At 35.9% G+C, this 16,524-nt stretch overlaps 1 protein-coding gene across 7 annotated transcripts in view; it reads right to left on the reverse strand.

Annotated features, from left to right (window-relative positions):
• The window catches only part of RBM26 (RNA binding motif protein 26), a 53,252-nt gene that overhangs the window by 20,726 nt on the left and 16,002 nt on the right, over positions 1-16,524 (reverse strand). For 5 of the 7 annotated variants that reach the window (XM_035895207.1, XM_035895203.1, XM_035895204.1 and 2 more), the window contains exons 6-14: positions 14,640-14,900; positions 11,853-12,092; positions 10,213-10,380; positions 9,714-9,854; positions 8,590-8,701; positions 7,662-7,821; positions 6,072-6,236; positions 2,465-2,596; positions 1,375-1,446 (exon numbers count right to left, since the gene is read on the reverse strand). In XM_035895207.1, coding sequence (XP_035751100.1) covers positions 1,375-1,446; positions 2,465-2,596; positions 6,072-6,236; positions 7,662-7,821; positions 8,590-8,701; positions 9,714-9,854; positions 10,213-10,380; positions 11,853-12,092; positions 14,640-14,900 — 1,451 coding nt within the window. The remainder of the gene's footprint in view (positions 1-1,374; positions 1,447-2,464; positions 2,597-6,071; positions 6,237-7,661; positions 7,822-8,589; positions 8,702-9,713; positions 9,855-10,212; positions 10,381-11,852; positions 12,093-14,639; positions 14,901-16,524) is intronic. The other 2 variants (XM_035895205.1, XM_009639685.2) reach the window with 1 other exon arrangement.

Genomic DNA, 16,524 nt, shown 5'->3' on the forward strand with positions numbered 1-16,524 from the left:
TATTTCCTTGTAAAGGGACAGTAGTAGGTAAAACCAGGTCAAACCAAGTTTCAGAACCTTACTAAAAATGCCAAAGGAAACTGCTGCTTCACAACCAGTCCATTCAACAGCCCAGCAGCTAATCAAAATCAGTCTGTTCTATAAGACAGCACAGTGGAAAATGACTTTAGCATGAATTTACTCTTTGTAGAAAAGTGCTTCAGGATAACTCAACTCTTACAGAATGCAAAACTGAAGCAGACTTCCTATTTCTAAAGTGAGTATACAGTATGTATGTAAAACGTAGTTCAGGAATACACAGTAAGATATTTATCTGCAACTAATTCAGCCAACAAGAATACAACTAATCAAATCAACAACAAAATATAGGGAAGAAGCCAAGATCAGTGCATTTAGGTGGATTGCTTGGCCTGAAATGAGTCAAGGAGACATCCTCTACAATTGCCAACTCAACACTAAGTATTGTTATCTTGGTACCAAGTACAGCATGGTATTTTCAGAGTGGATTTTGCTTGTTAGGCTCCACTAAATGCATTAACTGCCATACTGTAAGGTGGTGTGTGGGGGGAAATGCAGTAGATGCTTCATTTATTTCAGGTCAAGCCAATTCCTCATAGAAAGGATATATACCTAGGCACAGGAATCTTGTTACCAGGTAAAACTTGCTGCCTTTCTACCAAAAGTCATCTTAAATGAATGTTATAAACACTTGGGAAGTCTGTCCCCTAAGGTGCTAAAGAGATCTGGAAACACACATCAAGAACTTTGCTACTAAAGTAAACACATCAACAACTCCATGTTCTGAAAAGTGCAACCACTGGGCAAAAATATGTTAACTCATAACCACCATTCAGATGCACCTGTCCCACCTTACCTCGCTTTGTCCTTTCTATACTGATTAATTTCCTCTTTTATCTTTTCACAAGTACTGCAAATTGTAGGACCAAGTAAGAGGGTAAATGTTTACAGCGTCACTTCTGAGGCACACATAAGCCCAAAACGTTTTTATAGAAAGGCTTTCTACAGATTGATAAGTAGTGTCAAAATATATTTATTTTTTAAATTTATTTCTGTATTCTTCTAACAACTCAGGATCCTGGAACCTATCTACTTATTTCCATGACTGAATAAATGGAACCAACTATGCTACACCCTACCCCCCCAGAATAGCAGCTTCTGTCCTAGCATGTGTTATTATTCTTATAATAATTTAGGAATCTGCTGACTTTATAGTTCATAAAACTAACTTTTAACAAATAACTTCTTTATTCACAGTTAAGAAACAAACTTAATATTGACACAAGGGGTTTTATAATAAAATTAGTTCTACTGAAATTAAACATGAGAGAAAGAGAACATGAGACATTCTCTTACCTTTTCAGTCGTTGGAGTAACTGGCTTTGCCACAAAACCCAGTCTATCCTTCACAGATAATTTAGTAACATTCTAAGAAAACAAAACAAAATTGTAGTTCAAATATATTTTATGAATATCTTATTGTTTCCTGTGTAATTCTAAATGTTAGGAATATAAAAAAAACATTTTAACTAAGAAAACCATAGACTTCTGACCAACAATGAAAGGCAAATAATATTAAAGCAATTGATAAAATGAATTTTAGATATCTGATTTTACAGTTAATATACATCCATAAATAGATTGGGTAAGATAAAGGTAAAGCCAAATTTGGAATCAAAGATTATACTACATATTTTTTGCAAGAGGTCCATGACATGCTAGTTGGCAGAGGATTATCTACACATGCCCTTTTAAATACAGTTCAGGTTTTGTGTTTTATAATCTGGTATTTGCAGGCATCAACTGCATGAAGTTGTTTGAATTTAAACTATAAATATTTTCTGAAGTGTGGTGGTCTTCCTTTTCAGAAGTACTACTAAGGTAGTGGCACGATGCTAATAATGAGATAATTCTAATAAAAATTTAAAGGCTACTTCCAATAGAAGTAACATGCCAGATTCTGTCATTATTCATATTGGTACTGTGGTTACATTCTTCCTTATTAAGGGTGATGTAGGAATACTGAAAACACTTTTAGATCCTGACCATTGTTTGTTCTCTAATGGTTTTAGCTGTTTAACAGATATAATATTTTTTAAAGGATAGCTTTTGGTTCCTTGGAGAGAAACCAACTTTATTCTGAAATCTGAAAACTACAGCAATTTAACACATTACTGAAGTATTTTCAGGGTGTGTTTTTGGTTTTTTGAACTAAGTAAAAATCTGATACTAAAATTAAGTACCATGCTTGGGTAAGAAAGCTGGATATTATTGCACTAAGGAAAACTTTAATATCAAAATAGCACTCACAATCAAATTACAGGCACTTACAAGTAGTAAAAGTGTACTTGCACTATATAAATAACTGTAATGGATACACCCATATACTATGGAACCTATTACAGAAAGAAAAACATGCCACTGTTTTTTTGGCTATCATACATACCTGAGTGACTTCAGTATTGGCACTCTGTGCTTCTGCAGGTTCAATATTACTTGCAGGTACCGGACCTAATCGCTCCTTGACTGATTGTTTCACTACCGGTAAACTAGGTTGCTGAACTAAGGGTTGTATTACCTGTAACACCACACAACCCCCAAAAAAGCACATCATAACATTAACAACAAAAGGCTGCTACATATGTAGTTCAATAAACTCACAATGAAATTCCTGCAACAGCATTTAGATTTACACTTCTTCCTTTCTATCACTCAATAGCTTTTTCACCTGATGGCAAAAATAAACACTTCATGAGATCTAGAATCTTAATACTGACTATTTGTGTAGCACATACAGCAGTAACATCTATTTTGCACTCACAGCTCACAGAAGTTATCAAACAACTGTGGTCTATTTATATTACTTATGTCTCCTTAAAACCATCTTAACTTCTACCCGTTAGAATTGAACAAAAAGTAGTAAGCAGTCTTCTGATTCCTTCCACAAATCTTTCATTATCAACCATTTAGTTATGGAAATGCAGAATATAAACTTGTACCATAAAGACTGTTGCTTTTTACAGTGATATGTCATTTTTCATCTCTTATGTGTTTAACTTGGACAAAATAGAAAAAGAAAGAAGGAGACATGCAGTCATGGGACTGAGAAAAAGAAAACAGAGCAGCTAATCTTTGAACCTACCATGGATATGCCCTGACAGGTAACGCCTTGCCTTTTTTTCTTTGACAAAAACATTAAAGCACTTAAAACAACAAAAAAAATATGCTTCCAAGCAAGCCTCCTGTCATATTTATGACCCTCAGGAGGTCACTTAATCCATGCCTCCACTCCAGAGCAAAGTCAGCTACGCCTAAGTCATTACTGACAGTATCTATCTAGTTCTTACTGATTTCCAATGAAAGAGGTCCCACACCTCTCTAGGTGAAAGTGTTTCAGTATCCTTTAGCATTAGAAAACGTTTCTTAATATCTAACCTATATCTTCTGTGCTGCCTTTTAAGCCCAGTACGTCTCGTTTTATCTACCACAGATGTGGAGAGCACATTATTTCTGCTTCCTGGCAGAAGCCTTTTATTTGATGGTTTATTATGGTTGTCTCCCACCATCTCTACTAAGTACTTCCACTCCTTTCAGAATTTCCAGACTTAATGGTCAAGAAATTGTGCAAGACCAGATACTACTGAAGGGACAACTTAAAAGCCAAATGATTTTACATTGAAAAAAAATCAAAGGTCTGTCTTTAGTGCCTGACAGAGAAAAAAATCTGTCTGGAAACCATTATAAATACAGGTGAAATTAATTCAGCTGTAATCAATACACAAGAAATCTTGACAAAAATTCAAATACTTACAGTATGTCAAGTACTACAAGAAGAGTTTCCAGGTATCCATGTATTCCATCGTATACTGGTAGATACGATACCAAATATTAATTTAAATGAAAAGGGAAGTAAATATTCATGTTCCTGAAAGGCTTATGAATTAAAAATACCTGTTTACTGATTCAACAATTTGATATGATATTTTGGGCCAGAGGAAGATGAAAGCATTGCACTTAAAATTTTAATTTCCTGTTCAGATTTTTCTTGTCACTGTGTGCCCTCTATTGCCCATAACAGACTTCAAATTGTAGTTTCCTGACACATGATGAAAGGCTGTCCTTTGTGAAGCAGGAACTCTTACTACTGTCACCTGGTACCAAGGGGAATTCATGCTCAAACCATCAAGGTTAACTTGTCAAAGGTGGTGTGCTAGGAAGCTAGTAACATCACTAAAAACCTTAAGACTATTTCAAATTGATGTTTTGAAAAAACCCCAAATGTACAGATCAGACATTTGTTTGGAAATACACAGTTAATACTCCAAGCTGGATAGCCTAATCAGCAAATAAGCCGATGTCAGTAACTATTCAAGCTATCCTTCTCAAGAGAGGTAATGATTGTATGAATGCAAATGATGTACTCCACTGCCCTCTTCTGGCTGATCAGATGTAAATCAAGCTTAGAAAATAAATACCATTTTGACTAGCACTAGTTCAGATCAAGCATCAAGGATATTTATAAATTTATATAGGTATCGTTAAAACTGCATTTTTGCAGATAAAAAGCAGGGCATTTGTTACAAAACAAGAAAAAGTAACTGTTAGCTAAAATGCCCTAAAGCAGGATTGCTATGGAAAACTGGGTCATTGATTCTGAACAATGAAATACACCATCCAGAGAAAGAAGGAGTTCAAAACTTAGAGCAGCGACTGGAAGACTCCTCTAACAACTCACTTGTTCATTATATCAGCATATTTAAATACATGAACATTTCTTCTACAGAGCCTGCCTCCTATTTTCTAGATGTAGAGTGTGGTTGTTCCACACCGACAGCAAATCCAGTAAAGCAGGATACACAAGTATTTAGAGGGACTTGCCACACCAGGAGCTAAGTGACAAGACTCTCTATCCAATAACCTACATGGCCTGGGAGAATCCAAGCTTCCCCTTATGTTTGAGTAGAACCACTAAGCCTGCTAACAAATCTGATTTGGCTTGCCACAGGTTACAAATCTAAGCTCAACAAGAGTAATTTTTGTTTCATATTCTTAAAAAGTTGCCAACGTTACTATGCACATGACAACTACTAATAGGTGTTCCACTGTGCAATTCAATCCAAAAATGTAGAATAGAATAGTTCAGTTGGAAGGGACCTACAATAACCAGCTAGTCCAACTGCCTGATCACTTCAGGGCTAGTCAGAAGTTAAAGCATGTTATTACGGGCATTGTCCAAATGCCTCTTAAACACTGACAGGCATGGGGCATCAACCACCTCTCTATGAAGCCTGTTTCAGTGTCTGACCACTCTCTCAGTAAAGAAATGCTTCCTAATGTCAAGTCTGAACCTCCCCTGATGCAGCTTTGAACCATCCCCACACATCCTGTCACTGAATACCAAGGAGATCAGCACCTCCCACTCGACTTAAAAATGTAAAATGTTCCTGATCCATTTCCTTAAAATTAGTCTCTCCAATGCAGTTCTCCTTACACTGCTGTTTGGATGTCCTCTCTCTCTCTCTCTACGCATGTGTATCTGTATATACATGGAGGGAAAACAAATTCTACTGCTACTTTCTATAGCAGTATGTGTGCTCAACAGGAAAGGAAAAAGGAAAAGACTGGAAAAACAGCACCTTCTGGAAGAAAATGGAAATTATCTTCCAAGAAAAGAAATACAATTCTGCTGTCTGTCTTATGCTCACCAGAAGAAAAAAAACAAAACCCTATACTAGTTAAAGCAAAACAGATGTTATTCAGCAGACAGTAGCATCAAATCTTGTTTCATAGGAGATGGCAACAGAGTGGGATTCTCCGTAAGTCACAGAAGGGCTTTCTTTAAATACCTTCAGTCTTATCTTGCTAATCAAATCCTAAACCTTGTATCTGAGGTCAAAGAAACTAGAATTAAAGAGTAACTTTTGGAAAAGAATCACATGAAGTATTCATTATTTCAAGAGTACTTAGTTTACATTTTATGAAGATTTTTAAAAAATGTTTAAAAGATTATATTTCACATAGCATTCTAGCTAGAATGGACTTAGATCCTCTACCTTCTGTGTGGTGGTTTGGATTTGTGGTACGCTGCCTTCTCGATGCCAATAAACTTTAATAAAACGATTATTTAATACTGCTTCTGTACTTGATATAGCTTTCTTTGCTTCCTCATGTGTGGAAAACTGAATAAGGGCACCTTCTGGATCACCTTGATATGCAACCTAAGATTTAAAACAGAAGAACAAAATTTACTGCATCTAAGATTTTCATTTGTGTCTTGATTATCATAAAATCACTAGTTTCAAGGCTCAGTAGGTTACAATTTAAACCCAGTATGGGTCAGCAGATAAATACTTCCTGTTCATGATTGTTTGAAAAGCATGGTGTCAAGAAGCAACCATGAGATTAAGCTAATAAGCTTTAAGAATAGTTAAAAAAACCAAAACAAACTGAAATAAAATACTTAAACAGTCAAACAATATTTATAATTGCAAATCTGAGTTTGGTGTCTGAAAGACAAGAGGCAACATCACTGAATTAAAGAAAATTGCTACAAAAAATACAGGCATCAGTTCATAAATGTCCTATCTAGTATAAGAGCTAGACAACAAAGTTCATTTTCTGTTTCCTCCTTTTAGCATTAACATATTGTTTTAGACACCTTCAAAGGACAAAATTATACCTTTTTGAAGAAGAGCATAGCTGGCAATGTCTGTGTATCTGTCTGTCTGTCTCTCTATACACATTCACACACAATTTTACTTGCCTTACTGAATCATACTACCTGCTAATACACCCATATTCTTAGGTGAACTACGGAAAGGCTTAAGAAACGTTTAAGAGCAATTAGTAGAGTTTTAAATTTCCTCAGTGTTCAGACAGGCATGGGAGGCTTATTCTGTACTGTATCAGTACGCACAAAAATATTTTATTACACCTCTCCATTCGACCTCTCAGAACAAACAAGAAACAGTACATAAACCCACTAGCTCGCATCTGAAACTTGTTGATAATGAAACATGATAAAAGATCAGACTGAGTAGCTTAGAGACTGCCTATGAAATACTGACATTACACGTACAGCCTCCAATATGTAACATCAACTTAAGTCAGGCCTTAGTTCTTTGCATCTTTTGTATCTTTCTCTAATTGTTTGCTTATTTCTGTTTATAAATGTGGGTCCCTCAGACACACTATGAAGTAATTATACGAGATAAACCACTGCTACTATTGGACTAGAAAGCAATTATATCACCGGGACTGCTTTCTGGATGAGAGATAGGTTTTCTGTATTTACAATTTATCTCAAATAATACAGAGTTTATGATATCAAATCCGAACTTTAGAAAAGGGTTGAAGGAAAAAACACTTCCAGTCAATTTTCAATGTTCTAAACAAATGTTTCTAAAAAGTCTTATCTGTGAGGAAAACATTTGTTCAAAATCCAAAAGAAGACTAGAACATTTCATTTCTGCTTCTTCAATGACAATTCCATTAAAAACAATGCGATCATGTTTAAGAAACAAGTCAGGAAAATAATGAGAACAGTTTCAGGAAACCAGTTAAAAATCAATTGGCATTCTCCTTTTAGCAACTACCTTTATCATTAAATCAAAACATACTACCTTCTCTTTTCTGACTCTTACCTGCAGGTTGACTAAGTTTCCAAACTTACTGAAGTGCTCGTTAAGTTTGCTGATATTGTTAAGTTCTGGGGGAACTTTCCTCAATTCAAGTTTTGTATTTTCATTTCCAAACTGCACCTTCTTCTGGAAACCTGGACTATTTGTTCTGTTAAAATTTTGCCTGCAACAAATAAAAATCAAGCCAGAAATCCATAGCAAGCTAGCAAACACAATGTTAAATTGTATATGCTTGCTTAGGAGCATGTGTATGAAACACAAAGACTCGGGGAAAAAAAAAAAGTTATTTTAGAAAAGTGTAGAAGAGTACAGCACACAGGCCCATATACCTGCAGTTTTCCCCACGATAACTCTCAGCATACCCCAGAGATTAAATCTGCGAGGTAATTTACAATAATTTGTTTCTGTAAGTCCTGACTTCCACATTGCTTTTCTCCAAAAACTATTTTTCCAATATTCCACAGAATCTCCCCACTAACATTTCAAATAACTATTACTTCAAGGCTCTCGTCATTCCCAGTGATCTCTTAAAATCCCTTCCAACCTTCTGTCACCCCAGACTAAGCACTGCACCCTGTATTTTCTGTCAGTAACATACCTGGCAACTCAATCCAAAATAGAAATTATACAATTCACATTTCAAAACTAAAATCAGGCATCCCTAACAACCATTCTTCTCTGTTTCTTAGATCATTCCAGCTTTCAGGGAGTAGATCTTGGTATCATCCAAAGCAACTTCAGCTATCTCTATACTGCCTCTGAGAGAAGACAGTCAAGTACAGATCACTCTGTAGTGTGATTTATTTTAGTGCAGTCAGCTTATTCACAGTTTACTTGTTTGCAATTACATAGATTTATATATGTTTCAGATTACAGAAGAGCCCCACAGAATTTCAACTATTAAGCCAGCCTTGCGTTAATGAGCACTCACTTGTCAAACCAAGTCTTCTTTGTAGGAACTCCACCATCCCCTGCACCAATTGTTCTTTTCCTGGATTCAGCATCTACCACTATTCTCATACTACTTTTATTAGGAGGTTTTTCTGTAAACAGATGAAAACATGTTACAATATTTTTTGTATTTTCTGTGTATTTGACTGTAAAAAGGTATTCTGAATTTGCATTGAAAAGCACAGCTGTTCTATTTTGAAATTACTATGATCCTTGTTCAAACTGGATCAAATCATGGTCACAGACTTAACTATCAACAGATGCTGTGACAGACAAAAATTGCTAATAGCTTTCATTTTGTCAAAGTAACATCATACATAAAGAAAAAAAAAAGAAGCATGACAGAAGGCATCTGCCTCAAGATGACTGCACTCACTGATTCACAATGTCCCATACAATACCCTGAGGCTGATGCCATTTCTGCTAACACCTTCATTCTACTATTAGATGGCACACACAAAAATGCTCATGATAGGAAATGTACAGTATTCCAGAGCACTGAAAACCTAAGAGCAAGATTTAGGGATGGAGTGGGAGAGGAGTAGCTCTTGCTGAAGAACAGGAATCATATTGGGGGACGACTCACTGAAAATACACCAACAGAAACATAGTAAGATTAAATACAAATACATACAAATTTAAACAAACCCACATTAAAAAAATTGGTTTAATCACTCTTCCTTTCTCCTTTTGTATGCTGCTGCTTCTTCTCAGGACCACAGGAACTATGATGTTAAGATTACTCATGTGTAACTGTCTGCTACCATAAAAATGATTCCCTCCTCTCCGCAGCAAAAATTATCCTAAGAGTCTGCTACAGAAATATTAACATTTTTTTCTGTATAAAAGATGTACAAAGTGACCAGTTATTAAAGCAAGTATAAACCGTACAATACTCTAGCAAGAGATTTCATTTTTTCTGTAAAAATGCACACAACAAAGCAACTATGAGCATAATTCCCTATTCAATTAAACTTTTATTAATTCAAAAAGATTTTAAAAAATACTGTATTTTCCAGTATTACATTCTCTGAAAAATGCCTCAGTCTGCAGTAAATGTAAGAAAAGCAGCTAAACAAAGTAAGTATAGCTTTGAGAGCATACCTCTGGGTGGTAGATCCATATCACCTGATGTGAGTCCTATCAAATTTGGTCTTTGGGCATGTACTCTGTGTCTATACATAGGTCTTGAAGTATTTGTTATACTTGGAGCTTCTGGATTATAGCCATCTGTGTCATACGTTTCTGGTAACAAAGAAATTGTCTCATTAAAATAAATAGCAGTTAAACCCCCTAAGGTTTCAAATAGCGCATTTCATTTAATTACAAGATATAGTTACAATGGAAGAGTTATACAACAACTATCCTAAAAAGTACCACGCCAAGTTTTCTGCTTAAACACAGCGAAAATATTATTCCATAGTCAAGATTCACATTTTACATGCAAATTTTACTTCCGTCCTGAACTCGGTTAGAAATACGGCGTTAAATTACTGTCACAGTCTAAATGACACTTATTCTAAACTTATTCTCCCAAACTATGAAATTATAATCTCTAAAAAGTACAGTATAATATGAATCAATGTTATTCTATTTAGCAAACCTTGTGGGCAAAGCCTCAGTACTACACCTGCTGTAAAAAGAGAGGGTGGAGCAGGAGGCGGCTGGTGATGAATACCCGTCGTAACAACAGTAGGAACTGAGCTAGTTGCTGAGTTTGGGGGAGCATCCATGCCAGCAGGCTGCAATGGGGGAAGTGGAGGGGGTGGTCCTGCCAAGAACGAAGGAAATCAGTGCATTCATTTATTAACCACTAGATTACATTACACTCAACTCATAGGGAAATTGATCTGAAATGTTTTTAAGGCTATTTAAAAAAAAAGGGGGTGAGAGGGCTTGTATACAGACAGTGCTGTACCATTCATTCATATGAAACCTTCTCCACCAGCAAATGACTCAGAACTTAGATTACAGAGAAAAGCATTTGAATAGTTCAACAACCCTCCTAACACCTTCTTTCTAGAAGCAAAATTTAACTAAGCCAGTATTTACCTTCACCAACAGAAGATCATTAAAGCTCTGTAAAACCCCCCCTCAAAGAAACAAATTCTATTTTTTAATAGTGTATAACAAAAATGATTACAATAACTAACTTGATTAAAATTATTTTTCCAAATGCCCAAGAAGATACCTACAACTCTGCTAGAAAATCAAACAGATCCTTCTTAAAGCTGAGGGTTTTTTTGGTTGGTTTAACTTTTTTTACAACAGATAACTTAACACTTTCAAAGCAAAGCAGTCAAGCCAGATCTTCAATTTAATCACTGGCAAAACCACGTTTTGGAAAAGATACCAAATCGCATATTTGGACTTTCCACATGGATCTGGAAATAGCATGTGAGGCACAACTGATCACCCGAGCAATACAGTTACTCTCTATACTAAGTTAAATAAATAAATGCAGTTCTTACTTAAATATACTACCAACTGAAAATGAAAACAGCTTAGGAAACGTTCAAGCAATATCAAATATCAATTGTTCTTGAATAATTTTACCAAGTGGGACATCTAAGTTCATAAAAAAAAGAGAAAGGAATAATCACATAAAACTAATGTAATAGTTTTTAAACCACACAAGGGAACTGAATACTAAATTGCTATTTTATAAATGACAGCCAGCAAATTCACGTAATTTTTAGTACTTGAGCCAAAGTACTTCCCAATGGAAGAAGAAAATTCTCCAGCTTGTTTACTTCTCAGTTACTTTGCAAGTTTAGTTTCAAAATTAATCGCAAATTATGTATTTTCAGGTGTAAATTTGATGTGTCATGAATTCTTTTTAATTTTAGTGTTACAACTGAAATACCAAATATATTTTCAAAACCCCCCCCCCCCCCCCCCCCCAGGATTTTCCCTTCTTCTCTAACAGTAGCCAGTTTCAGACAACTTCTCCTATAAAACTCCAGAAATTGAGTTTTGCTATGCCATGTTTTTGCTTAAACACAACAAAAATATTATTCCATATTCAAGATTCACATTTAACGTGCACATTTTACAACAATCAACTATGCAACAATTACTATAAAAAAACAATTATTTTGGGGTAAGCTATGCCATAGTAGAGCATAATACAACTTCCTGAAATATAGTTGGAATTATTAAAACAGTTTTTTGCACTGCATACAACCCAAGTAACAACCAGGCTTTTCTACTAAAAAATAGGTTTTAATCTTTTTTAATTACCTGTTACTGGTGGAAGGCTAGGTGGTAAGGGGCCTGGTGGTGGCACTGGAGGTCTAAGGTTAACAGGAGGAGGACTCAGAATTGGTGGAGGGGGAGGAAGTCCAGGAGGAGGTGGTCCTTCGACAACAGGGGGTTGCGCTGGAAAAGGCAGAATGCCAGGAAGATTCACATCTTCTACCACTACTGGATCGCTTCCATGATCAAAAGGGCACATGTCTCCTCTCATACAGAAACCCTTTTCTGAAACATCAAAACCAAAGAGAATTGCTGTTGGTATTCAATAGCTGTAGTTTCATTCAGAGTGGATATGAGATGTTCCATGCGTAATGCAACAGTTTGTAAATTAAGAGCTTCACATACCAGCAGAAATTTATAAAATGAAATTGGCCATTTAACTTTATTTTAACAGTCAGCACACAGGAAGACTGCAGTGACCTTCTAGCAGAATAAACATAGGAGTTTGATTTTTCTCAAAGAATTAATTCTGCACTGAATTGCAATAAACTGTGAAAGCAAAGAATGAAATCCAGGTGTCTTTACATTAACAAAACCACAGTGTTTCTAAGTAAAAAGTGCAGATACTGGGATTGAAAAACCCCTATTAAAGTTAGAATTTAATATATTAATATAAAATTCCAACATGAGAAAATTCCCTCCAATTTTTTTCTCTTTTGCAATTATTTCAGAAAGAATTAGAATACTTTGCCATAGTTTAATGTGATTATGTAGGAGAAAAAAAATTTTATTTACATATATATGTATTGTTTATGTCTACATATACCTACCTATGTAAATATGAAATACAAACATACAAATAAAAATGAATATGCATTCATTTTTTTTCTTTTCCACAAAAGTAAAAGATTGGAGCAGGTCCAGAGGAGGGCCACAAAAATTATCAGAGGGATGGAACACCTCTTCTACAAGGACAGGTTGTTCAGCCTGGAGAAGAGGAAGCTCTGGGGAGACCTTGTTGTGGCCTTTCAGTACTTGAAGGGGGCTTAAAGGAAAGACAGGGACAGACTTTTTGGCAGGGCCAGATGTGACAGGACAAGGCATAGTGCTTTTAAACTAAAGGAGAGTAGATTTGGACTGAATATAAGGAAGACATTTTTTACGATGAGGGTGGTGAAACACTGGAACAGGTTGCTCGGAAAGGTGGTGGATGCCCCATCCCTGGAAACATTCAAGGTCAGGTTGGACAGGGCTCTGAGCAACCTGATCTAGTTGAAGGTGTGTCCCCACTCATTGCAGGGGCGTTGGACTGGATGACGTTTAAAGGCCCCTTCCAACCCAAACTATTCTATGATTATCGGTTTAGCAACAGCGCCCACAAAAAAAACCCAATACAATACAACACAACGTGAAGTTTAAAACGTCTTCTGATGAAACAGGAAGCAAGCTGAGCGGCCACTTCCTCAAAACATGATGCCGAAAAGTAGTCTGTATTACTTCATCTTCAAGAAAAGTTACAGAACATATAAACTGAAATGTTAAGGAAAAACATAAGTTGTGCAGAGGGTCAAGTAGAAAATGTGAAAGTGCAGTCAGGAAAAGCAGTATGTTGGAACCAGCTAGCCACTAAGAGATGGAGAGATGAACTTATAAATATAGAAGACACAAAGAGCCATGAGAAAAACAAATCAAAGAGGTATCTACTGAGAGATTTTTTTAACAGTAAGAAACATAGGGAAAACAAATAAAACAGTAAAAATGTGAGGACAACTGTATCACAGTTTTCCAACACATTATCATTTGCTTCAATACTCAGAAATTGGAAGTAATAAGCTGCTGCAGAAGACAGACTGTTAAACGTACGAAGTCCCAGTGTTATGCCTGGAGATGTTACTTCAAACGTATACTAGCCCGCATGTTTTGTTCCTTTCAAAAATACCTGTACAGCTGGGAGACCATGACACATCATTCTGCAGCTCAGCTTGCATTAGAAGAAAACTTGAAAACTGCACTTTCACATCTCGACTTGCTCCACAGTATTGCTGTGACGTACATGGCAAAGCTATTCCTCACAAGTACAACTCTGCCAACGCTTGGGGGCTCAGCCTCCTGTTTTCTTTACTTAAAAATAAATTCTATTCTGATCAGAGTTCTGAACGTAAACTGGCCCAGGTCTTAAGCTTGCCATTGTGGGATAAAACAAACAGACCACCTCAGAAAAAAACCTTAGGGGAAAATTTAAACTTTTCTGAACTAACAGGTTGACTCGCTGAATTTAGTGAAGTCACTGCCAACTGCAGCAGTCTCTTGCGTGGATTTTGGCACAAGACATGTAAAATGATAGCTTAAGGCACAGATAAGCACAAAAAGCCACCCAATTTTAAGAAACGCCTACATGGAAAAAATGGGTTAACATGAGCCTGGGAAATTGCAGCCCTAGAACTTTCTAGGTAAAAACTGTCTCCTAGATATGGAATAAAAAAACCCAAGAAATCAGTAAGGTGCTGATCATGGACGAAACTATGAAATACAGTATTTGGCTTGAACATAAGACAGAAAACCTGAGTAAAACTGGATTTTTTAATAACTTTTTTTATATAAATAGACTATTTTTTGTCTAGATAAAATAATTCTAGTAACTAAAAAAAAATATACAAACACAAAGGAAACTGTCTAAAAGCTAAGTTAATAAAAAGTGGGGTAAGACTTGCCTTCAAGAACTGTGTAATAAAAACCCCACAGTATTAGAGGAGATCAGGAGGAGAAAGGAAAATGACCTCAATCTTTTCAGAAAAGGGCTGCAGGAAGCAATTAAAAAAAATACAGACTTACCATCATAATCTCTACAGCGTTTCTTTGGCAGCGGAGGTCTTCCGTAAGAGTTGTGGTCCAGCTGCTCTTCATGGAACTCTGACCAACTTTCAGTAGTGTTATTTCCATGATGAGCAGGAGCAATAACAGTAATAGTGCTGCTCAGTGTAGGGACAGGGTAGTGGCCGGATGAAATATTTGTCACAGAAGAAACTGGGGTATAGTTGTTCTCTAATGGATCTGTTCTATCCATATCATATTTTGGCTTTCCCAAATCCCTTTCTGTATGAAATTAAAAAAAAAAAAAGTTATATTGCATGATTACTTCTTCACATTTTCACCAGAAGCAGCCACTAACCTGTTTAAGTATCTTTATTCCACATCAATTCAGCTCAAAATATAAAAATTAGAATTGATACATTCTACAGGTTGCCCAGAGAGCCTGTAGTCTCCACCCTCAGACTTGGTTATAACCCAACTGGACAGGGTCCTGGACAACCTGCTCCAGTTTATCTGCTTTGAGAAGGTGTGTTGGACTACATGACCTTCAGAGGTTTCTTCCAACCTCAACTATTCCATGATTCTACATTCCAAAGGTTTAATGAGAAAAATAACAATATTAAAAGTAGACAGTCAGCCAATGGGGTATTTTAATAACAAGCTATACCCACAGTAAAGCAGAAACTATTTAACTTCAAGCAGAGTACGTATTTTGTAGTGATGTATATATTCCAAGAACTTCAGATGGAAAGTTATTCTGAATAAAGGGAAGCAATGGGCAAGAAAAAGGTAACCACCACTTGAAAACACTATACAAGTTACACATCCTCAATAGTTCAAAACACTGTTATTGTTGTATCTTCGTGTTGTTTATCTTCATTTTATCTGCATTCAAATGCATATATTTATTGTATGCAAAGCTTTTTCATGACTGGAGAAATAATAGTGCTTGACAGGTGCTGAATGCTCCTGGACATATACAGCAGTAACATGACCTTTTATTCTGAATACATACGAACTATTGTCTTAATTTTCTAATATTACCATCAAATGAACAGTAAGTATCCAGATTAAGGCAGAAGAGCTCTGTCATGAGGTAAACTGGTAGACTCAAATAATCCCACATTAAAGGAACAGCAATAAAAATGTCTTAAGGATGGCAGGTAAGTGGATAAAACAGGCTTTTCTTAATGTGCTTAGAAAAAGAAACAAAGCTTTCACTATACATTTTCTACAAGATATTACCATTGCAGTTTATGTAAAATAATCCTTAAATTAAGATTCAATCACATTGTAATCTTTTAGTTAAACTGCTGCATACTACTTAACTTGCTTGTTTGTGATTTTTTTGGAAAATATCTGCTCTCAGGTTTTCAGGAACTCTGCATTCCTACTTTGAAGGCTGAGTTACTAAGACCCACTCTACAGAAAGAAAAATAATACACAGGAGACTTAAACCAGACTAATTTTACCTCCACGTTGTTTAAGACAGAATAGTTATAAAATTACTCTCAATGCTCTTTTCCAATTCATCAGTAACAGTACTGGGGGGTAAAAGCATTCTTTTCAGTTGAATAAACAGCTTTGTTTTCAAAGAAGCTTAATTTGGAAAAATTAATGTACTGAGGCCTTACGTCCTAGAGATGTATGCAAATGCACTGTAATAATTTCAGCCCCTCCCTATGACACCAAGACAGGGACAAGACAAAAAGAACAGAGCTGTATTGTTCTGCTTGACAAGTCATTTGCTGTCAAACAGGTACTTTCTGCCACTTCTACTTCCGTAGATAGGTATTAATTTCTGTACCTTCCCAAACCAGACTGAGTTTCCTAAAACTTAATGAAATGCAATTAACTAGGATTTTTCTGCCTCTCTTACAACATTGCTTAAAAGTGGCCAACACAG

This window comes from Egretta garzetta, unplaced genomic scaffold, assembly GCF_000687185.1.
Source record: "Egretta garzetta isolate BGI_Z169 unplaced genomic scaffold, ASM68718v1 scaffold335, whole genome shotgun sequence".
Lineage (NCBI taxonomy): Eukaryota > Metazoa > Chordata > Aves > Pelecaniformes > Ardeidae > Egretta > Egretta garzetta.